General features: G+C 35.8%; 4 protein-coding genes across 10 annotated transcripts; 3 read left to right on the plus strand and 1 right to left on the minus strand.

The window, feature by feature from the left end:
* The first annotated feature begins 2,077 nt into the window (after positions 1 to 2,077).
* On the plus strand, positions 2,078 to 8,432 carry LOC121800037 (SPX and EXS domain-containing protein 1-like). Of its 3 annotated transcripts, none has more exons than XM_042199586.1 (14): positions 2,078 to 2,361; positions 2,585 to 2,726; positions 2,843 to 2,976; positions 3,069 to 3,107; positions 3,224 to 3,316; positions 3,436 to 3,552; positions 4,405 to 4,500; positions 5,980 to 6,093; positions 6,549 to 6,602; positions 7,066 to 7,113; positions 7,205 to 7,355; positions 7,619 to 7,784; positions 7,880 to 7,949; positions 8,060 to 8,432. In XM_042199586.1, exons 2-14 carry the CDS (start codon positions 2,645 to 2,647, stop codon positions 8,315 to 8,317), a joined length of 1,422 nt encoding a protein of 473 aa, XP_042055520.1. In that variant the 5' UTR covers positions 2,078 to 2,361; positions 2,585 to 2,644; the 3' UTR covers positions 8,318 to 8,432. The 3 variants fall into 3 exon arrangements, with proteins under 3 accessions (XP_042055520.1, XP_042055519.1, XP_042055521.1); XM_042199585.1 differs by having other exon boundaries at positions 2,079 to 2,361; positions 2,569 to 2,726; XM_042199587.1 differs by lacking the exon at positions 2,585 to 2,726 and having other exon boundaries at positions 2,081 to 2,361.
* Positions 8,433 to 9,529: 1,097 nt separating this feature from the next.
* Positions 9,530 to 13,907, minus strand: LOC121800038. 5 transcript variants are annotated; one of them, XM_042199591.1, is made up of 9 exons: positions 13,586 to 13,907; positions 13,017 to 13,316; positions 12,310 to 12,860; positions 12,197 to 12,235; positions 11,860 to 11,925; positions 11,624 to 11,752; positions 11,429 to 11,479; positions 10,984 to 11,121; positions 9,530 to 10,869 (listed from the first exon to the last, which is right to left on the minus strand). In XM_042199591.1, exons 1-9 carry the CDS (start codon positions 13,737 to 13,739, stop codon positions 9,886 to 9,888), a joined length of 2,412 nt encoding a protein of 803 aa, XP_042055525.1. In that variant the 5' UTR covers positions 13,740 to 13,907; the 3' UTR covers positions 9,530 to 9,885. The 5 variants fall into 5 exon arrangements, with proteins under 5 accessions (XP_042055525.1, XP_042055524.1, XP_042055526.1 ...); XM_042199590.1 differs by having other exon boundaries at positions 12,310 to 12,566; positions 12,639 to 13,316; XM_042199592.1 differs by having other exon boundaries at positions 12,310 to 13,142; positions 13,219 to 13,316; positions 13,586 to 13,628.
* A 996-nt stretch (positions 13,908 to 14,903) lies between these two features.
* LOC121801315 (nucleosome assembly protein 1;2-like) lies at positions 14,904 to 18,078 on the plus strand. The gene is made up of 11 exons (XM_042200785.1): positions 14,904 to 15,062; positions 15,143 to 15,186; positions 15,342 to 15,437; positions 16,084 to 16,176; positions 16,260 to 16,332; positions 16,405 to 16,466; positions 16,559 to 16,746; positions 16,824 to 17,001; positions 17,091 to 17,134; positions 17,321 to 17,519; positions 17,683 to 18,078. Exons 1-11 carry the CDS (start codon positions 15,014 to 15,016, stop codon positions 17,749 to 17,751), a joined length of 1,095 nt encoding a protein of 364 aa, XP_042056719.1. The 5' UTR covers positions 14,904 to 15,013; the 3' UTR covers positions 17,752 to 18,078.
* Positions 18,079 to 19,141: 1,063 nt separating this feature from the next.
* Positions 19,142 to 21,926, plus strand: LOC121800040 (nucleosome assembly protein 1;2-like). Its single transcript, XM_042199593.1, has 11 exons — positions 19,142 to 19,356; positions 19,444 to 19,487; positions 19,569 to 19,664; positions 20,054 to 20,146; positions 20,231 to 20,297; positions 20,370 to 20,431; positions 20,524 to 20,711; positions 20,790 to 20,967; positions 21,056 to 21,099; positions 21,252 to 21,432; positions 21,562 to 21,926. Exons 1-11 carry the CDS (start codon positions 19,308 to 19,310, stop codon positions 21,628 to 21,630), a joined length of 1,071 nt encoding a protein of 356 aa, XP_042055527.1. The 5' UTR covers positions 19,142 to 19,307; the 3' UTR covers positions 21,631 to 21,926.
* The last annotated feature ends 1,008 nt before the right edge of the window (positions 21,927 to 22,934 follow it).

Consider the following 22,934-nt stretch of genomic DNA (forward strand, 5'->3'; position numbering starts at 1 on the left):
CGCCAGTGATGGTTGGGCGAATTTTTGATGGTAGTAGATGCAGGTAATAAATACAGATCACGACACAAGGAATTACGTGGTTCGATTTACTGAGGTAAATCTACGTCCACGGGAAGAAAGGAGGGCAAGATTGTATTGCTTGATCTGGTTTTCCAGCTTACAAATACAGACTTGCTATATGATATTTGATGTCTAGAGAGCTTTCCCCTCTTTTTCTCCTCCGTGTCTATCTGATCTAAGTTCTATTTATACATTGAACTAAGATCGTGGCTTGCATCACCACTGACTAGGTCGTGGCTTACATCATCACTAATTAGGTCGTGGCTTACATCATCACTAATTAGATCGTGGATGTCGTGGAGGTCATGAGATCCTGCATGGGTCCACCACTAAATAGATCGTGTAGTGGAGGTCGTGGAGGTTCTGCATGAGTCCACTATCTCCCAGTTCGGTCGAATAATGAGACCGAACTGCTGAACTATTGCCGAGCAGCTTTTGCCAATCTGAGAGTAGAGCTTGATTGGTCGGCTTTTACCGAGCTGTAGGCTGGGGCCGAACTCTTTGGTAATGCCGAACTGATACTCTTCCTTGGGTTTTGGGCTGAGGAACTATTGCCGAGCAGCTTTTGCCGATCTGAGAGTAGAGCTTGATTGGTCGGCTTTTACCGAGCTGTAGGCTGGGGCCGAACTCTTTGGTAATGCCGAACTGATACTCTTCCTTGGGCTTTGGGCTGATGGGCCGTCACTGCTATTGGGCTTGTTTAGTACGTACCCCATCACTACACGTTACGTGAATGATTATTTCTTAGTATCGATTCTTGGTTAATCTTTTGGAATAGTTAATTTTTATAAATTATTTTGAGTTAGACGGTTGATATTGTAATGCACTATCATATGAATTTACGTGGTTTACCAACGTTGTGTTGGCTACATCCACGGACAGAAAACGGAGAATAGATTGTATTCAGATTATTTTTTCAAATTACAAAGTGACGTGTCTTACTTTTATATAAATAGGCACATGGACAATGACGGGCTAGACCAATATGAAAATTAAGGCCTAAAAATACATGTACGGATCACTGAAACCATTGACCGTTTTATTTACTTTCAAAGTTGTGTTGTTTTATTCCCTATAGCTAAACGTGTGGGATAGGGAGTCTAGTTATAAATTGGAACTGGGCTAGGATGATGTTGGATCAAGGGAGAAAAAAGTTGGCCCAAAGTCTATTGGTAGTTCTGCAAAAAAGCCTAGGTACCCACAGTTTGTAAACCGGCGGTTCCGGTTTCGAGAAATGTGGAACCGGAACCGAACCGTGAGGTTATTTCACGGTTCTAGTTTCGGTTCGAAAACCGGCAGTTCCGGCGTTTTTAACGGTTTTTCACGGTTCCGAACCGCCGGTTTCCGGCAATTTTTCGCAATTCCAACTAGATTTCACGGTTTTCTGACGGTTTTTCACGGTTCCGGTTTGGAACCGTCCAGAACCGGTGGTTCCGGCACGGTTTCGGTTCGTAAAATTTGGAACCGGAACCGGCCCGCGGTTAAAAATATGGCGGTTCCGGTTCAAGAAAAAAGTCACTGTTCCTGTTCGGAACCGGAACCGGCGGTTACAGTTCTGTGATTAACCGCCGGAACCGAAAACCTTGGGCATCTCTAAGCCTAGGAATAGGGATGTAAAATAAATTTGGGACTATAATGATCAGGTTATTACTATAGGGAGTATAAAAAATCGAAACTATGAACAAAGTTCCATGATTAATTTTAGAAAACCAGAAAACAAACAAACACTAAACAAAATTATTAAAACTTAAAAGCAGCTATAACATGCTTAATTAGCTTTTATAAATCTAATGCTCTTTTCTCAAACTCATTGACTTTCTATAAGAATGTTACTTAGCAATTAAACTATCTTCTGTGCGAGAATTATCAGGTTCTGATCTCACAAATTTCGTTTACCGTTATTGCTAATGCACACAATCAACTTTGATTTGGTAGGATCGCTCTAAATCAATAACAACTTGCAACAAAATGTAACAAAAATTTATTTAGATAAAAAGACTAAATATTAGGAAAAAAAATAGTACTCCAGTCTTAACAATTAGCCATTTATTATTTTTTATCACAACGGCATTTTATAAGCGATTTGCGATTTGAAAAAATATTTTCCCTATTGTTCGTATATAAATGATTTTTTTTATCTTCTTTCTATTGCATAATTCTTCCTTTTGTGATCTCTCTCTGTACTTGAAAACCCTTGCATCAATTCCGCAAATTCATCCGATTGCTTCAGAAATTTTCGTGAAATCTAAGAGAATACAGCACACAGTAGCTGCGCAATGTTGCAGATTCAGAAGATCTGAGGTAATTAGTATGTAGATCACATGAATCAACTTCCTTCATTTCATATTTTATTTTCTGTAAGCCACATTGTGATGTAGTCCTGATTGAATTTGAATACCGAACCGATTTGAATCCAGATTAGAGTTTGCTGGTAGTAATTTTGACATAATGTTCAGTTATGATTTGCTAGAATGTTGTATGCGTAAGATACTCAGATTTGTTGGACAGTTTTCGTTTTCTGCAGTTGTGGTTATAGGCTGCACACTTAATTGTTTAAAGCTTGTACCTTTTACCACCTCCATCTATGTTTGGAGGTCTTGAGTCTATCCCTAAGAATAGTCCTCATCTACGGAAATCTGGTAGCCGGTTTGTTGTGTTTGATATTGGTAAGTGAATATGTATATGTATCTTTAAGCATTTATTTCTATCTGTATGATTATCCATTTCCTTTTTCTGCAAAAGATTTAACCATGTTTGTGATGATATTCATATTATCTCGCAGGTTCGGGTGAGCTCGGAAATAGCTCTGAGGAAGATTTTTTGCGTAATACAGAGTCAAATGAAATGAAGGCTGGGGCGACACAGTTAAGCAGTGCAGCCATTGTGCCTTCCCCTCTTCTGCTTTGGAGATTCAAGGTATTACCTCTAGATGTATCTCTGGGTTATTATTTGGTGATTTTTTATCATGCTCGATTAGCTTGACATCTCTAATCTAATTTTGTGTATAGGTACTACTGTTTTTCATCTGGGGATTCTGCTGTTGCAAGGTTAGCTGAATATTATCCTTTATTGCAAATCTACCTATGTTTAAAGTTTCAAAATTTTCTAATCTAGGCTTGATTCTGATTTGTAGATGTCTAATGTTTGTTTCTACTATTTGCAGATCGGATGGGATTCAGTAATGAGAATGAGTGCAGACCTTCGAGATTTGTTTTTATATGAGGCTTTCTTGTATTATAATCCTCTCCTTCTTGTGGTCAGTGATTTGTCTTGATTGAGTTCTCATATATAATCTGTACATATTTAATGATGGAATTAATATACTCATTCTCGGATTTAAGCCTCTCTACAATTTGTTTTTTGGTTGTGCTGCAGACTATGATGGTTTGGCTTTGGGGAATCAATTTGTGGGTTTTCGCCCAGTCTAATATTGGATATGTGAAAATTTTTGATCTAGACCAGAGCCATCTCACTCATAGAGAGATATGGAAGGTATTCATAAGCTTGGGCTAAATATAAGTATTATTATTACCCTCCCATATTTCTTATCTCCGTTTGTTTCGATGCTATTTCTTTTTACTGCTGTAAACTAGAGTTCTAGTTCATCCAGGCTGAATCATGCACTTGCATTGCTCTGTATCTAACATACAAACCTTAGTTCATCATACAAGACTATGCATGTTGAGCTTGAATTTCCATAAGGATCTTTTTTTTTAATTATGTTAAATCGTCTTTTATTCTAGGACTTTTAAAGTGGCATGATTCACATAACCTGGAGGATTGTGTCTTGCAGCTCATGCTGTGATACATTCTAGTTTCATAAAGTGTCGTCTTCATGATAGATGATATTATAAAAAAGTATCTCCACCTTGTGGCTAAACTGATTTGTGTTTATGTATTATCCTAACCAGATACTATGAAAAGTATCTCCACCTTTTAGTTAAACGGATTTGAGTTTCTGTATATATCCTAACCAGATACTAAGAACAGTATTTCCACCTTTTGGTTAAACAAATTTGAGTTTATGTATATATTTTAACCAGATGCATACCCATTTGTGCTTACATTTCTCAGTAAATGCTTATTACACCATAGAAATTATTGTATTATATATTGTCTCAACTTTTTATATCTGTGCTCCCTATAAAGCAGCCCGTTTGTCCATTGTTTTGATCTTCGTATAGTTCTGGTCTCTTCAGCTTGTAGTCATATTTGTAAATTCTCTTATAGGTGCTTTGGATTTCCCTGTTTCTAGATGCAACTTATGTCTCTCTAGTCTCTTTTCTCGCGCCTGGTGGTTGATTATGTTTCACATATTTATTGACGATATCTTTTATGTGTCAGTGTGCTACATGGATGACAATAGTTGTGCCAACTAGCATGACAGCATACCTTTATCTGTATTCTCACGGAGAAGTTTCATTGGCGGCATCTCAACCAGTGTAATAGATGCTTCTTCTCCTAGATATTATTCTAATCGTTTATCATGTTCAGTTAGTTTGAATTGATTTTTTCGGTATGCACTATGCAGGATGAACTATATTGAGCTCTCTTCTATTAGTTACTATACATACAATAATATTACAATCCACATAAATTGTATTCAACCTAAAAAGCTATAATGTTCCATAGCTTTAGTACGTATGCTTATTTCCTTTAAATTGAATCTGATGAATATGATTCATAACATTGGTTGAAAACCATATCAGTTGTTTGAGACCTCTTCGATTACTCTACTTTGTCAAACTGTGCAAGCTAAATTTTGGATCGGTCATTTTATGTTACTAAGTGGAAATGGGTAAACATATTTCTTGGCCAAGTTCTTCTCACACATTTAGGATAGGAAAATGAATAAATAGCTCAGCAGTCTAATTTGAATATTGATCATCACATGATATTGAATCACAATGACTCGATGATTAAGTGTGCTTGATTGAGTCACTCTAAATTGATTATTTAGCTGCCATGACTTATATTGAGTCATCTTGAACTTGAGCTCTGAATATGACTCCATGATGGAGCCACGTTGGTTAGATGGTCAAGTCATGGTAAGGGGAACAGAAGTCCAAAATGGGTGCAGTGAGCATCCTCAGTCTGTCAACTTTTAAAATATTTCAAGTATGAGCATCTTTCAATATCTCAAGTAGGTAAAAGAACGTGCTCTCCCTTATGGTTTTGCTTGTGGTTCTTACAGTTGACATTCCACAACTTGCTCCATGATCCACTTGTCAAGATTTTTTTCATGCAAGTCTATATTTAACTTTGGACTCTGTCACTCTGCCAACAGATTAGTTTCTGTTTTGTATTTAGATTATCCCTGGAAAATAATACTCCCTCCGTCCCAAGGAAGATGACCCCTTCCTTGGGCGGCACAGAGTTTTATGCAGTTTTATTTTGTGTGTTAAGTGGAAAGTGTAAAGTAAGAGAGAAAGTAGAGATAAAAGTGTTTCCATTTAGAGTAATGGGTCATCTTGGATGGGACAAACCAAAAAAGGAAAGTGGGTCATCTTTAGTGGGACAGAGGGAGTATGTAATATGAGTGACACTTGTAAATGAAAAAAATCTAGATGTTCTAACAAAGACATTATATGCCTTTCTGTGTAAGTCATATTGCAGGGGTTGGATTTTTGCTGATGGGCTCTATGCATCAATATCATCATATATCTCGAGTAGAATTATTGTCGTCTTTCTAGAATCTAGATGTTTCTTGGCTTGTTTATTATCTCTGCGTTAATCAGCATGCCTGAGATAAAAACATGAACTTTGTTTTCTTTGTATGTGACCTGCCTTGAGGCAGACATGGTCTATTTTATAATATACTATATTTAGTATGTAATACATATACATATTACCCCCCCCCCCCCCCCCCTCTTTGTTCTATGAGAAGAAACTATACTAACATTGTCTTTGCAACTACAGGTGCTCTTGTATGCTGCTGTCTTGATGACCCTCATATTTCCCTTTGATATCTTCTATCTTTCATCTCGTTTCTTTTTCTTGAGGACAGTTTGGCGAATTGTTTTCCCGTTGCAGGCAAGTTTTAATGCTGCAATAACTGAAGATCTCATATATTCATACTAGCTAAGCACAAAAAAGAAGATAAAAGTTCTGATATTCGTTATTTTAAGATATGACATCGACAAACTAACTTTTACATACATTGAGAGTGGAGGAGCCTGTGTGTGAAGGCATAGCATTTGAAATTTGGCTTCACACTTCATTGCATCCTAAAATTTGTTCTACTAAATTTTGTGTAGTCTCCCAAAGCCAGAAATTCTGATCTGTCCTGCTATCATATTTCTATGCCGCTATCCTTTGCCTGAAAGCTTGGTGTTATATTTTAAAGCTTCATTTGAAAATTTCTGTGATTGATGTTTTCATTATTATCTCACTTCTTTGAGTCAATCAGTCACATATTTATAAATTGACCTTGAGCTCACGTTATAATTTCTGTAAATTTTTATGATAATATTTACTCTCTGATGCAGGCAATATCATTTCCTGATTTCTTTTTGGCTGATATATTTACATCTATGGCAAAGGTATGCATCTGAATGTTATTCTAATCCTGCAACCATGATACCTGCAGATCGTTTATATACTCATGGTTCAAGATTCCACAATGAAAATGCTGCATCTCTTCTGGAGTGGTTGTAGCTCTGATATGCAAGAGAATATTTCTACCATTCACAAACTTTTCTGTACTTGAATATAAGTTGAACAATGCTATTTTCAAAATGTGCTAACTTATTTAATTTCCATCTGCTACTGCACTAAGTTGTAACTTGTAAGTTAATCATCTTCATTTTTTCTTGTGCTTCTCGTAAAATACATTACTATGTGAAAACATCTAGCCTGTCTTCTCGTAAAGTACATTAAAATCCATTTACTTTCATATGTGAGCTTCTTGGAGAATGGTCATTTCCATTATGGATCATTCTTCCCCCAAGTTAACTGGTAGTCATGAGTAAGCTTATTTTTTTTAACCTTTGTCTAAACATGCAGGTTTTCTCCGATCTGGAGCGTTCAGTTTGTAGAATGGTCCATCGCCAGGTTATTTTTTTTATAATTGTCCTACTTCCCTGTGTATGTTAGTTCACATGCTGCCGTCCATTTATACTTGCATGTGTCTTATAATCGCCAGGTTGCTACCATCGCATGGTTTGAGGCAGACTCTGTTTGTGGGAGTCACTCTGTCGGAATACCAATAGCTCTTGTTTTGCCTTACATTTTCCGTTTCTTCCAATGTCTTCGGCAGTACAAGGATACAAAAGAAAAGACTGCTCTGCTTAATGGTTAGCTTTTATCATGTTGTCTGCTTATATCTATGTTGATCTGATGGCAGCTTTTATTAGTAGAACCAGGTTAATATTTCTAGAGGATGGTATTTTGGGGGAATTCGTTCATTCGGACATATGTGTCTTTACTATAGTAATACTACAACATAGTCATCTAGCTTTAGCCTACGAAGGGCTTCATATGGTTTATATAATATGCGAAATCTAAATTGTTTGATTATGTTATGTCATTAAATTACTTGATCTTCCTTTTGTTTCAGCCCTAAAGTATTCAACTGCAGTACCAGTTATATTTCTTTCTGCCCTCAAGTATCATGTTTTCCCTGAAAAATGGACAACTTTTTATCGACCACTGTGGCTATTATCGGGTGTAGTGAACTCCCTGTACTCGTTTTACTGGGATATCACACGGGATTGGGACTTGAGGTATGTACAGTAAAGAAATTTCCATATTTGATTCCTGAATTTCCATGATATGAAATTCTCCTACCGAATACTCTTTTCCAATATTCCTCGCGCAGCTGTTTCACGCGGATTTTCAAATTCAGCAAACCACATACCATATCCAACTTGTTACATGGGAGGAAGTGGGTAAGGGAACACTTTGTTGCATCAAGAAAATGATAATACTCCTTAGAACACAACTCGTCGAACAATATGCAAGTAGGCTGTGAAGTAATAGTGTGTGTGGAACGTTTCAGGTGTATGTTTGGGTGATCGGGAGCAATCTTATCCTGCGTTGCACGTGGACATACAAGCTATCCGCCCATCTTCGCCATAACTACCTCACGGTGTTTGCAATATCAGCGCTGGAGATACTGCGCCGTTTCCAGTGGGTGTTCTTTCGTGTGGAGAACGAGTGGAATAAAACGAACTCCAAATCGAGTATTCAGTTATCCACGTTGGATAATCCTAATGAGGAAGAGAAATTGCTCAACTCTAGCAGTCATACTGTATAGATCGACTGATGTCTACATCATCCGTAGGTAAATTTATACCAACTCCAATTTTACAACACTCTTTGATAGTGAAAAGAATTATACATTTTTTAGTGGAAATGTGGGTTCAGATTTAGATATTTTCCCATTTATTATCTATAATTTCTGTTGCCTGAGTTTCTCAATATAATAGTACTATCTCTTCAACAATTTTTTGTTTCTCCAAAATTTATTGCTCGTTACTGTTTGCTTCTTTCTAATCATCTGCAATTTTGTTTATATTGAAATATTTAATATGCATAGTAAATTGAAGATCAGAATAAGAATTTTTATTCTACGTGTCAATTATCAGTTTCTCTCTCACATGGAGTATTTTGATTTTCAGTTTGGTAAAAAGTTACTATTATTATCCAATTCGCGGGATTGAAAAGTTATGAGAGCTAAAAGTTATGATTTGAATGTTTATTTTTTATTTAATAAATTATCTATACATCCCATTAATCTTTTTATTCACATGTTACTATAAAATTAATATATATATAATAGAAACCGTACTACACTAACATTTTTCATTTGCATTTATTAAAAGTTGTGTTAACTCAAAGTGAGATATTATTAATGATAGGAGAGTAAATGATTATATTGCAAATTGTCAAATAAATCACGTGGCCAAATTTTGATTAGTCTTACACTATTCAAAATCTGAAAAAGTAAATCACGAAAGATGAAAATTTTGCAATTATTCCATATGTCTCATTTCTGGTGAAATATACGTTGATGTGTCAACCAATTTTAAACATGTGACCCACCACATAAACATTTATCACCCTAAAGAAGCAAGTTAACATAGTCGTAACACTTCCATGTGTTTAAAATCGGTTGCTATATCATCACATAGTTTGCCAGAAATAAGACGGATATAATAATTGCAAAAACTACATATCTCATAATTTAATTTTCAGATTTTTAAAAATTAGGATGGACTAAGATATAAATATTTATTATGAGGAGTATTTAACAATTTATCCTTTTATTATATATATGTAATAGTACTCATTCCATCAAATTTCCACCGATCAAATTGATTATGGAGCATATGTAATTATGTACTATACTAATTTTAAAGTTTGAGTAACACGAAAACATATCATCTTATCCAATAAAGATTGGCACATCATGATCATGCATGTAATATTCGAGCATTTAATTATAGTGCAATGTTACCACGTTTACTAATAATAGTAAAAATGAATAGTATTATCAACCCAAATTAATAATAGGGCAATGGTAACTATTAACAAACCGAAATTTAATCTCTCTTCTACTCCTATTTACTGCCTAGCATATAAATTTATCCAAAATACTTCATCAGTTTTAACTCAAGGTTTTCTTGATTTTTTCAAAAATAGGATCCCTTTTATTGCTCGCCAACGCTTGGAACTCGAAGACCACCTTCAACGCTTGAATGACGAGCACCGACAGCAAGCTTGATCCACGAATGAACTCTCACTCGGCTAAACCCTCGCTGCTTTAACCACTCAGTCATGTAGAATTCAATATGCATCACATCATTGCCAAATAAAGCACTTCTAACTTATCCGTTGATGATGAGGTAATCCAACTTTAACATCAGGTTCAAGCTGTGCAGCAATTGCTAATGTTGATTGGAAAGACTTCAAGTAATTTGCACCCTGCCCATGCGAGAAGGGGGAAGGTGTTCCAGTGACATCCTGAAGCTCACTTGTGCTCTGTCTCTCTTTAACAGACGACATAACAGTGTCGCTTTTACTAGAATCAAGAATTCCTTTTTCCTTTGAAGTGGATGCATCCAAACGAGCTCTGTCGAACGACAAGAAATTTGCAATCCGGGGTACAGTCGGAGGAGTTTCATTAGCCTTTACGTCTGATACTAGGTTGGTATCACTTTGGTTCATTCTCCTAACGTTGAAGGTTCCGGCACCTTGGACTGACAAGCAAGTAAGCTTTCCTTTGCCTATATCATTCATGACTGACTTCCCTGTCCCATCATTAGAAGTGGGAAGCAAGCTAGACAAAAACTTACTGCTAGAATCATCCGAAGGAGGTTGGGAAAAGGAGAGAAAATTTATCCCCCGCGGTTTGCTTGGAGCTACCATCTCATTCAACTCACTTTTGGGACCTGGCACTTTAAGGGTCCCTTTACAGCTAGCAGCAACACTGCCATCAATTGTTTTTACCAAGGACCCGTCCCGTTTTTCCTTACCATTGTCATCAAGTGGCACTGCCCCATTCAATAAGCTAACTCCTCTGGGTGTTGGCCCACCTGTCCTTGGAACAGGCTTCAAAGCTAGCTGTTCTCTCTGAGCAGAGTTTGTGGCGGAGCCTAATCTACTGTTAACTTTCTGATGAGATGTACTGAAACTATCCATGGGTCTGGTAGAGTTTTGGTTATTCGGTGTTGATGGGGACTTCAGTTCAGATTTACCTGCCTTCAACACTGAATGAGATCCTTCTTTTCCAGGCACTGTTTGCGGCTGAGAAATCAAACCATGGTTGGAGGTACTTGGGGTCTCAGAAGAACTCTTGGCTTGAATCTGAAATGATTAATTGCACAAAACACAATTCAGTTGCATTAAGTATAGATACAAATAAGAACGGCAGCAAGTAGCCGTAAGTAAAAGCTTAGAAGTTGCAGAAGAAAACATTACCTTATGTGAAAACATACATTCAGAACCTCTATTGCAGAAACCATTTGTATAATTGGTGCATGGATATTTAGATAGCTGATGGTCAAACGGACAATCATCTCCTTTCATGCAAGCGTGACGAGCAAAATGGCCACATGGCTGCACGAGAGTCACGTCACATGTTCAGTTCTGGAAGTTATATAGTAAAATAATGGTTTTCCAGTTACATGACAGATTATACTACCCATAGTGAGCAAATCATGCAAGATCTCCAACAGACTAAGGCCATTGATTTAATCATAAATCGATACTGATTGCTCTGTAGGGTTTTACATATAACATAATTCAAAAAGACCAAAATTCATGAAATTAAGAAGATTGCATTTAGTATACTACCTGATCATCAAGGTTTTAGAAACTAGTTAAAACATATATCTTGTAATAACAGAAAACTAGTTAAGCACACCTGAGACTTTGTCAAGGGAACTGTATCATGTGAAAACATGCAATCTTTGCCCTGTAAAATAAAAAATAAAAGGATGTAAGAGCAAATTTCAACAAAGATATTTCCTCCAAGTATTGTGTTATGGCAAACTTAGCTATGACCCAACAGAGTAAAGCTGATAACAATACGGCATATTATGATATTATCCCAAACTACCTTATTGCATCTCCCATATAGATAGTGGCGACAATACCCTTTCTGCTTTGGCTTCATTATCATTGGCAGCTTTAATCTCTCAACCCCAAGTTCTCTGTTCTTTTCTGCTCTTTTAATTCTTTCCTTCTTCTGCAAAAAAAGTATTGCACTAGATAAATGAAGTGGGGACACCACATATCACAGAAAGGTCGATGCAGTGTGATACACTTTTAGTCCAATATATTTTTCTTAATTACCTTTTTCTTAGCTTTTCTTTCCTTGGTCACAATTCTCTTCCTTTTATTTTTGCCGGCATTCTCGTCCTGCATAAACTTTCACATCAGATTGTAGCTCATGCTGGGGGAGTACACTATGACAAAAATTGTGTGTGTATGCTAAAGCAGAATTGTAGAAACCTTAGTGGATTGACACTCCACCAAAGTTCGAAACAAGTGAGCCCCGAAAGGATAATATTAGTTCAATCTCTCCATTTTCTCTACTTAAGTCTCAACGCAAAGAAAATGAATTGTTAAGGTAATATGTATGATACTTGTAATACTAGCCTAACTAAGATGCCATCTTTCATGGTTATACCTCAATCCATCTTTCAATGGGAATTGTTTGACATGCAACCTACAAAACAGAAAATGAAGCTAGAACATATGCTAACATACTAAAATTTGGAAGAACAGTCATAACATTCATACCATTTCGGTGGTAATAGAAGTTTGATTTTCAGCATCTTCCAGAAGGATTCTTCCAGGTGGAGTTTGTTTATCCAAACCACAGGGAGTATCTCGACGTTTGGGGGTCTGTTTATGACTCGGACGAAGAACATCCAAATCATGATAATCTCGCAATTGTCTAGCAGGTAATCTGTTCTTCTCATCCTTGGGATTACTCTCAACATTTGCTACGCTGGCCAGTGATGGATTGGACATTCCGTGTTGCTGGCGTCCTCTATCTGTATCCTCACACATGAGTTTATCTCTATCAATATAACCCTTGGTAGCATACGAATTTTCTAACGTTTCACCTCCGAGTGATGCATCAAACGACTCATCAGCAATCCCAGCATCCCCAGAGATCTCTCCTTCTTCAATCCTTCCAGCATTTTGACATAAGGATGCATCTGTATTGCCAGAACTAAATATGAGTTTCTCTAGCTCCATCTCCTTCATCTGCAGTTCATAATCCATATCCTTCACTAAATTCACCTCCGAAACAGAGCCTTTCTCTTGGCTGTGCAGTCTGGATTCTGATGATTCAACAGCCACGTCAGAGCCAAAACAAGAGTCAAAAACATCACTGAACTGATCAAAACACGAATCCTTCCCCAGTTCAACATTTTTTAAAGTACCAATATCATCCATCTCAATGTCAAGGATACTATTCACATTTTCTAACTCTTTACCATTTTGAGCAGCACAATCATCTGCCTTTTCTTCAACAACCATGTAGTCCTCAATGCTAATTTCATTTGGGGGAGTTGATTGCTTCTCACTGTCTCGTACCAACTCTGCCTGATGCAATTTTGATCCTGTTTCATGTTTACCATCAGAATCCTGAACACCATTATTTTCCTTACCCTCCCCATCAGATGTTTCTTGAACTACCTTATCCTCTGATCCCTTGCTATTAGGAAGTGGAACCAACGTCTCCGTCGAAATCACCTGACCATGAGTGATGGATCCATCTTCTTCACACACTGGCTCTGATTTAAAAACACAACAATTAACTTCACGGAAGGCAAAAAAACATACCCAAATTAGGGTTTTTCACATAGAAATAAAAAAAACCCTAATTCAGCATGTGCAAACAAGCAATACATTATGAAAAATTAAAACTTTTCCCCCAATTTTCAATACTTTCTACTCAATTAGAACAAACAAAAACTTCTCACACTCGGAATTAAAATGAGAGCAGATAAAAAGCATACACAGCATGACACTAAATAAAAAAGAATTGGATCCCCTGCAATACCTTTCACTCGGAGCTGGGGGCGGTGGAGGGAGATAATTTGGAGGAGCGCGCCACAAGTAAAGCTGGGGAGAGGGCGGCGACGTCTCGGAGAGAAAGAATAGGCGGTTTCCGATGGATTTAGGATTGAGCTGTGCAGCGGCTGCGAGTCCTCCATTGAGGCGGCAAAGTCCTCTCTCTATTGTTAGGAAATCGAGAATTTTCAACTACTTCAGAGACCCTCAAACGACGTCGCTTGGTGTCGGATTCTGTGTCAGTAACGGAGGCCGAATGGAATGGAATGGCTGGCTAAGTAGTGGCGCGGCGGCGCCTGCGAAAGCGAAAGCAGAAGCCGAAGCTTTTACGATGATGGAGATTTTCAGTGATCGTCACATTTTTATAACAACGTATGTGTAATTAATAATTTAATCAATTTGTTTATTTCTAAAAACTACTATTACTACTCCCTAATCGTTATTACTATTAGTTTAAAATAGTTGAAATATTATTAGAAGAAAATAAAGTCTATCTTATTTCATAAATAAATCTAGACTAAAGGATTATGATTTTAGTCAAAAATATTATCTTTTGAATTATTCGGTCCCTCACAAATAAAAACAGGTCACATTTAGTCCGAATTGGACGGAAATGGTTAAATTTAACCGTCAACGAATATTAATTGAATTTTGACCGGATTAAGTTAATAATAAGTTAAAAATTACACTGCCGGAGCCGGTCCTCTCCCCTCCACCGCCGGAGCGGGTCCCCTCTCCTCCGCGACCATCTCCACCGCCGCCATACGGTGTCAGATAGTAAGAGCCGGTCCCCGGAGGAGACCGGTACCCCACCACTCATCTCTATCTGAATTCTGACGACATCGGGCATAAGGTAATTATAAAGTTAGGGATGTTGGCAATTTGCGTAGAGCTGACCCAATTATGTGAATGGCCCATTTAAAACATATTGAATGGATTTATTAATTGCTATAGTGCTTGTGATACAAATATACAAATGTGTAAAAGTTTATCAATTAGTGATATTACCCTAAAATAAATATATTGATTGGCTACAATGATAGATCTCTAACAATGAGTAGCACCATTGAGCCTTTTATTTTTTTCATTTTACACAAAATATAAACCTATGGCCTAAATTCAGAAAATTATAATGAGTGTCAAAATTTAAATAATGTTATGGGCCATGTTTTGTTAGTCCAAACAGTTTGGTGGTCAAAATAAATTAAAGTAGTGCGACACAAAACCGGCAACCTTAAATTGAAAAACCCAAAAAAACAAACAAACAAGGCCTTGATACCTTATTATAAATACCGTAAAAACTTAACAACACCCATCTCTCACCATCTCTCTCTCCATCTCTCCTCCTATCATCATATTCTCGCACCCGCCGTTTCTAGGGTTTTTGCTTCCGAGCTAGGGTTTTTGTCTCACTACAATGGGCAGCAGCAACAAGGACAGCCTCAACGTCGCCGATCTCGGTTCCGGTAAGTCCAAGCCCTACTTACAATTTAAATTCGAGTGATTGCGAATTTGATTTTAATTCATTTTTTTAATTTATGTGTAGCATTGAACGCCGAGAATAAGGCTGACCTTGTTCACGCTCTAAAGGTTGGTTGGTTGGTTTGCCCTCTCTGAGCTAATTATTGTTAATCTAATTATTGCTAATCGCTTGTTGATTTTAATTATTGTATGATTTATTTTTCTGATTTCTAATGTGTTTTTGGGAGTAACTTGCGTCAATTTGGGTTTGTTTGTGTTTGCAGAACAAGCTCCAGGATCTAGCTGGTCAGCACTCCGACATGCTCGAGAATCTTTCCCCTGACGTGAGGAAACGTGTCGACTCACTCAGGGATATCCAGGCATGTTTCTAGCCATGTTTCTGTATAAGTGCTGTTTTTAGATGACAAGTGTGAATTTTACCTGTTTATGTATAATTTTATTAATTGATGCATATGGGGAGATTGAAAGACTGTGGAGAGAGAGAGTGAAGTCTGTGTATGTTAATGGCTTCTTGGTTCATCAGAGAAAGAGAGAGAGCTTCATAGATTCATAAGTAGGAAATTTTTCATATGCTTACTTGTTGGGTGAGTGACTGCTGAAAAGATTTGATGCATGTTTAAAACCTGTGTTCATCTCTGCAGTGATTTATATCTTCTTTTTTTGGCTTTACGTTTATCTAATGCTGACTGTTCATCTGAGAGAGAGAGTGAGGTTCATAGATTCATCTATAGGAGGATTTTCATTTGCTTACTTGTTGGGTGAATGACTAAAAAGATTTGACGCATGTTTAAAACCTTTGTGGAGTTGTTCATCTCTGCAGTGATTTGTATCTTCTTTTGTTGGCTTTATGTTTATCTAATGCGGACCTCGATTTTGTAAAAAAACATTCTCTCTTCTTTTATACATGGGACTTTGATGATTTGCTTTACTTGTTATAATGCCCTTTTGATGCTTGTGTTGAATGAATATTCTATAATGTCTTCACATGTTTGCATATGTTTACAGACTCAACATGATGAATTGGAGTCAAAATTTTTCGAAGAGAGAGCAATACTTGAAGCAAAATACCAGAAGTTGTATCAGCCTCTTTATACAAAGGTGTGTGTGAATGGTAACATAACTATCTCGATTTAAAGATACTTTTTTTTGTTTCGACACTCATTAATGTTAACTACATGTAGAGGTTTGAAATTGTTAATGGTGATGTTGAAGTTGAAGTTGAAGGTGGTGCGACTGAGAAGTCAGACCAAGAGGGTAAGTTTATTTTTTCAATATCTCTATATTCTCGAAATCGAAATATTTGCTCAAACTTTTTATAATATGCAGAGAAGGGTGTTCCTGATTTTTGGCTTACTGCAATGAAAAATAATGAAGTGCTTGCTGAAGAGGTTTGTTAAATAATGGATCTTTTTCTTTCTTTTGTTATTGGGATTTGTTCTCCAATTTTCTTGATTATAATTCTCATGTTAATTGTGCACAGATTTCTGAGCGTGACGAGGGAGCTCTTAAATTCCTCAAAGATATTAAATGGTTTAGAATAGAGAATCCGAAGGGCTTCAAGCTAGAGTTCTATTTTGACACTGCCAATCCATACTTCAAGAATGCTGTTCTGACAAAAACTTACCATATGATTGACGAAGATGAACCTATCTTGGAGAAAGCAATTGGGTAAACCTTTATTCATATTTCAAATATATTTATCTGTTAAAAATGTTCCAAACTCTTATCTGAGATTACATTTTTAGGACGGAGATTGAGTGGCTTCCAGGAAAATGTCTGACCCAAAAGATTCTTAAGAAGAAACCAAAGAAAGGATCCAAAAATACCAAACCGATCACTAAAACTGAACAATGTGAAAGCTTCTTTAACTTCTTCAGTCCTCCACAGGTTCCTGATGACGATGATGATATTGATGAAGAAGCAGTAAGAATACACTTTCCTACTACTGAATCTTGAATCTCTAGTTCTTGCTGTTCTATTCTTCAAAATCTTAATAACTGTATTTTTTCCAGGCTGAAGAGCTCCAAAGTTTGATGGAGCAGGATTATGACATTGGGTGAGTGAGTTGAATGAATTGCTTAGTTGGGATTGATGATGAAACATTTTTGCCCAACTAATGAAACCCTAGATTATGTTTGCTAGAGCCTAATGAAAAAATGACATGTTTGATTTTGATCAAGAAGCTTAATTTGAGTCTAGCAATGCATGAAGTGATCTATATTCCTGAATCCTCCTATTGTAGGTCTACTATCCGCGACAAAATTATTCCTCATGCGGTGTCATGGTTCACGGGAGAGGCTGCACAGGATGAGTACGGGGATATGGATGGCGATGAAGATGATATTGAAGAAGATGATGAGGAAGATGAGGATGATGAAGAAGACGAGGATGATGATGATGATGATGAGGATGCTGAAGAAGAAACCAAGACCAGGAAAAAGGTTAATTGATTCATAAATTCTAACAGATTACCGTTTAACTTATTTTTTTGGCATAGCATGACCTCGCCGAATGTGATTTCTACTCCACAAGGAGTAGTTCAATCTGCTCACCGTATTTCCTTTGCTTGCAAGCTGATTATTTTACTGATCTTGATGTGCGTAGAAAAGTGGAAGGGCACCGGCTGCTGAGGGTCAGCAGGGCGAGAGGCCTCCGGAGTGCAAGCAACAGTAGTTGTTGATCATCCCAGCTACTTTTACTCTCGAGCTCCATTTTGTGTGGGAATCTTTCGTGCGTGTTCTGAGTCGGCCATATATTCGTGTATTTACGAAACTTTATATTTCCCCTTCAATTTTCTTTTTCGTTTAGATGTTACTTATTTCATTTTAGTTTTCATTGGAGAGTTATTTATGTTAGAAATGTCTTTGCTGGTGGTTATGGTCTCTCCCTATTGAATCTTTAAATATATTTATTTACAATTTTGTAGTCGATTTGAGGAATTTTTTTGGGTTTTGAATATAATATGAAATCTCATCTGAAACATCTACAATAATTTATGCATTTTTGAACATTAGCATATCTATCTTCTTTTTTTTGGCCTTGTGAATATTTTCTTTGCCCATCAGCAATATGCATGTGTGAATTTAATCGAATTGTATAGTTTTAATAACTATTGAGTTTATTTCATGATGAAATACTAAGAAAACGGAAAAAGAGCGTAAAATTATAAAGTATTGATCATAATTATTTTGTGTGATAAACTATTTAATATTTATTCGTACGCATTAATGGTAAATTTGTGATGTTGAAATTAGTAATTTATAATAACTATATAAATTCATTACTAGTAATAAATATTACTCTCTTAATGTCCAACTTATTCATGTTTTTCACGCACTAAAAAAAAGTTATGGTCTCGAATGATTGGAGTGTTGGTTAAATATTTAAGTAATCATTTATGAAAGATTTTACTACAAAAAAAAAAACTTTATTAATATGAGCAAATTGAAGGCAACCCTATCCCTATTTTTTTTTAAATGGTTAAATGAATATAAATTTAAAAATGGCGCCATGGAGGAATTGAAATAGAGACCTTTGGCTGCAGACATTATATAAATTTGAAAATCCGATTCCAAAAATCCTAAACTAAAAAAGTCCAAAAATGTAAACAAATGCCATTATAATTGTTCAACACAAGCTTTTATATTTCTTTTATAATTATAATATTTTTGTAATATACATAATATTAATTTTGGATTACTTCTTATTTTAAATATTCCATCCATTCCAAACATCATAAACTTTTAAAAATCGTTTCATATCATACCAAACCAAAAATCCAAATCAAATTATAAATTTTAATTTTAAATTTTTAAAAATCGTTTCATATCATACCAAACCAAAAATCCAAATCAAATTATAAATTTTAATTTGGTTCGAATCGAATTTTTAAATTTCAAACATTTTACTCTCTCCTAAAATTATCCCACCTTGGCTACCCAATATATTAACTCGATGTAACATATACTTTATTCATTTACTTTTACATAAAATATGATTGTATTAACTAGGAGTATATATATGGGTAGGGGCCTTGTTATGTTAGTAGTAAACATCCCAAAAAAACAATTTGAAACCCCAAACACGGCCTTGACACCTTGATATTCAGCTGCTCTCTACAAATACAATCATCTCTTTCACTCTCCCTCTTTTATCTCTCTAATCAGCATATTCTCGTGCCCGCCGTTTTTAGGTTTTTTGCTTCCGAGCTAGGGTTTTGGTCGGCGGCAATGGGCAGCAACAACAAGGACAGCTTTAACGTCGCTGATCTCGGCTCCGGTGAGTCTAAGCCCTACTTTCAATTTTAATTTATTTGATTTATATATTTTTTTAATTCAATGTTTATTTTATGTTTATGTGCTGTAGCATTGAACGCGGAGGATAGAGCTGGCCTTGTTAATGCCTTAAAGGTTGGCTGCTTTATATCTGTTGTTAATTGTGGCTAAGCTTGTTTTTTATTTGTTGATTTTGTTGTTGTTTTGTGTTTGAAGGATAAGCTTCAGGATCTTACTGGCAAGCACTCCGATGTGCTCGAGAATCTTTCCCCTGATGTGAGGAAACGCGTCGACACACTTAGGGATATTCAGGTATGTTTCTGAATTTAATGCTGATTTCAGATTACTAGTGGAAATTTTGCAAGTTTATTTGATAATTTAATGATGTAATTGGTTAACTGGTTATTATTAAGATTGGATAACTATGCTGAGTTACTACTGTTTTACTATCTCTCTGAAAACCAAAAAGATTCTATATATATCTTATATGTATATCTGCTAGTTGGGTTTATGGTTAACATTTTATCTATTGCAGACCTCTATTTTGTTTTATTTTTGTATATGCAACTTTGATCATTACTTTTAAACTTTGAAGTCATTGTTGAATAAGTTTTCTGTGTTGAGTGAATTTTTTGACATGAATTGGAGTCAATTTTTCAATGACTTTTATGATAAAGTTGAATGTCTGATTATGTTTACAGGCACAACATGATGAATTGGAGTCAAAATTTTTCGAAGAGAGAGCAGTACTTGAAGCAAAGTACCAGAAGCTGTATCAACCTCTTTACACAAAGGTGTGTGTGAATGATAACATAATTTTCTTGACTACAAGACATTTTTTTTTTGTTTTGACACTCATTAACGTTAACTATTTGTAGAGATTTGAAATTGTTAATGGCGACGTTGAAGTTGAAGGTGGTGAAACTGAGAAGTCAGACCAAGAGGGTAAGTGTATATTTCCAATATCTCTATTTTCTCAAAATTGAAATATGTGCTCAAACTTTTAATAATATGCAGAGAAGGGTGTTCCTGATTTTTGGCTTACTGCAATGAAAAATAATGAAGTGCTTGCTGAAGAGGTTTGTTAAATAATGGATCTTTTTCTTTCTTTTGTTATTGGGATTTGTTCTCCAATTTTCTTGATTATAATTTTCATGTTAATTGTGCACAGATTTCTGAGCGTGACGAGGGAGCTCTTAAATTCCTCAAAGATATTAAATGGTTTAGAATAGAGAATCCGAAGGGCTTCAAGCTAGAGTTCTATTTTGACACTGCCAATCCATACTTCAAGAATGCTGTTCTGACAAAAACTTACCATATGATTGACGAAGATGAACCTATCTTGGAGAAAGCAATTGGGTAAACCTTTATTCATATTTCAAATATATTTATCTGTTAAAAATGTTCGAAACTCTTATCTGAGATTACATGTTTTAGGACGGAGATTGAGTGGCTTCCAGGAAAATGTCTGACCCAAAAGATTCTTAAGAAGAAACCAAAGAAAGGATCCAAAAATACGAAGCCGATCACAAAAACGGAACAATGTGAAAGCTTCTTTAACTTCTTCAGTCCTCCACAGGTTCCCGATGATGATGATGATATTGATGAAGATGCTGTAAGAATGCACTTTCCTGTTACTGAATCACTATCTCACTGTCTGTGCTGTTTTATTCTTCAAATCACGACAACTTTTTTTTTGTCAGGCTGAAGAGCTCCAAAATCTGATGGAACATGATTATGACATTGGGTGAGTTAAATGAATTTCTTAGTTAGGATAATTGGTTAAACTTTTTTGCCCAACTACCTATGGTGACTTGTCTAGAAAGTTGTGAAGATTATGTTTCTAGAGCCTAATTTGTGAATTGATTCTTATGTATTCCTGGAATTCTTCTATTGTAGGTCTACTATCCGCGACAAAATTATTCCTCATGCTGTATCATGGTTCACGGGAGAGGCTGCACAGGATGAGTATGGGGATATTGATGACCATGAAGATGATATTGATGAAGATGATGAGGAAGACGAGGACGAGGACGATGATGATGAGGACGATGAAGAAGAAACCAAGACCAGTAAAAAGGTCAGATAATTCACACATTCATACAATCTGATTATTTAGGCAAAGCATTACTTCTGAGATGATTACAATCTGCTTAATTATATTTCTTCTGCTTGCAAGCTGATTATTTTACTGATCCGATGTGTTTAGAAAACTGGAAGGGCACCGGCTGGCGAGGGTCCCCAAGGGGAGAGGCCCCCGGAGTGCAAGCCACAGTAGTTGTTCATCATCCCAGCTGCTTGATTTACTCTCGAGCTACGTTTTGTGTGGGAATCTTTCATGTGCGTTCCGCGTCAACCTTATGCTCGTGTATTTACAAACATCTTTCCTTTTCCCCTCCAATTTTCTCTTCTTTAGGTGAAAAGTTATTTATTAGTTTTCCTTGGAGAGTGATTAAAGTTAGAATGTCTTTGAACTTGTCGACTGCTTGATCTGGTCTCCTTATTGAATGGTTTTGGTCTCCCTATTGAATCTTGAAATATATTATTTATTTATATATAATTTTTGTCGTTGTATTGGGTTTTTTTTTTATGGATTCATGTTGAATATTTATTTGAAAATCTCTACTGAAATGTGTTAATGTAAGCTTCAAAGACATTTTTGAACGTTTTTCATATTCCTTTTTTGAGGACATGTGGATCTTTTAGTTATTGATCTCTGTATTTGTATTTTGTCCGTAGGCAGTTGTATGTGATTATATTTATTCAAGTTTTTGAATATGGAGTATGGAGTAATATATTTTTTGGAATAATCAATCAAAAAACTATCTTTTTGAACAATAACGTTCTAAAATTATGGTGTTTGATTTTTTAAAATTTCAGTTTTTTTGACATGGTATTCTTCATGATAATAATAAATTCTTGATTTGGAACAAATCTAAGGCAAGAAATAGGGGTAATAAGAAACAGAGTTTCAATTATGGAGCATGGTAAATATAGTAAAAGAAAAGGCGGTTTGGTATCTAAATAAAACCAAATTATATTAATGGAACTAGTGATTTCTATGATAAATTCGGAGTATAACTAAAATACAAATTTAAGTCCCGGTTATTTATTTATTTATTAATTAACTAGACTCTAGCTGTGGAAGGTATATTATTGATTCTTTTCTTGTTTTTTCACTTAATCTCCTTTAGATTCTTATTCTTTTCTTTATTCCAACGTCCGGTGTTCATAAACATACTTGATATATTAGGTCTACAAATCTAAATGCTCCTAATGTTTTCGAGATTGATGTGCTTATTATTAAGTGTGTGCATAATCTTATTCCAATAATGAGATGTTATATATATAGGTGGTGTTAATAATACTAAGATACTAATTTATGATTGAGTTGTGAGATTATTTTAGTTATAGGAGGTTAGCTATGACTAATTATCCCATGATTATTCATCCAGGATTGAGTTGTGAGATTAAATCTCATGAACCAAACACACTACATATTTAATCCCGAGATACAATCTTGCAAACCGAACACCCCATAGAATACTACTACTATGGATATATAATTGTGAATGTGATAAC

This window comes from Salvia splendens, chromosome 4, assembly GCF_004379255.2.
Source record: "Salvia splendens isolate huo1 chromosome 4, SspV2, whole genome shotgun sequence".
NCBI lineage: Eukaryota > Viridiplantae > Streptophyta > Magnoliopsida > Lamiales > Lamiaceae > Salvia > Salvia splendens.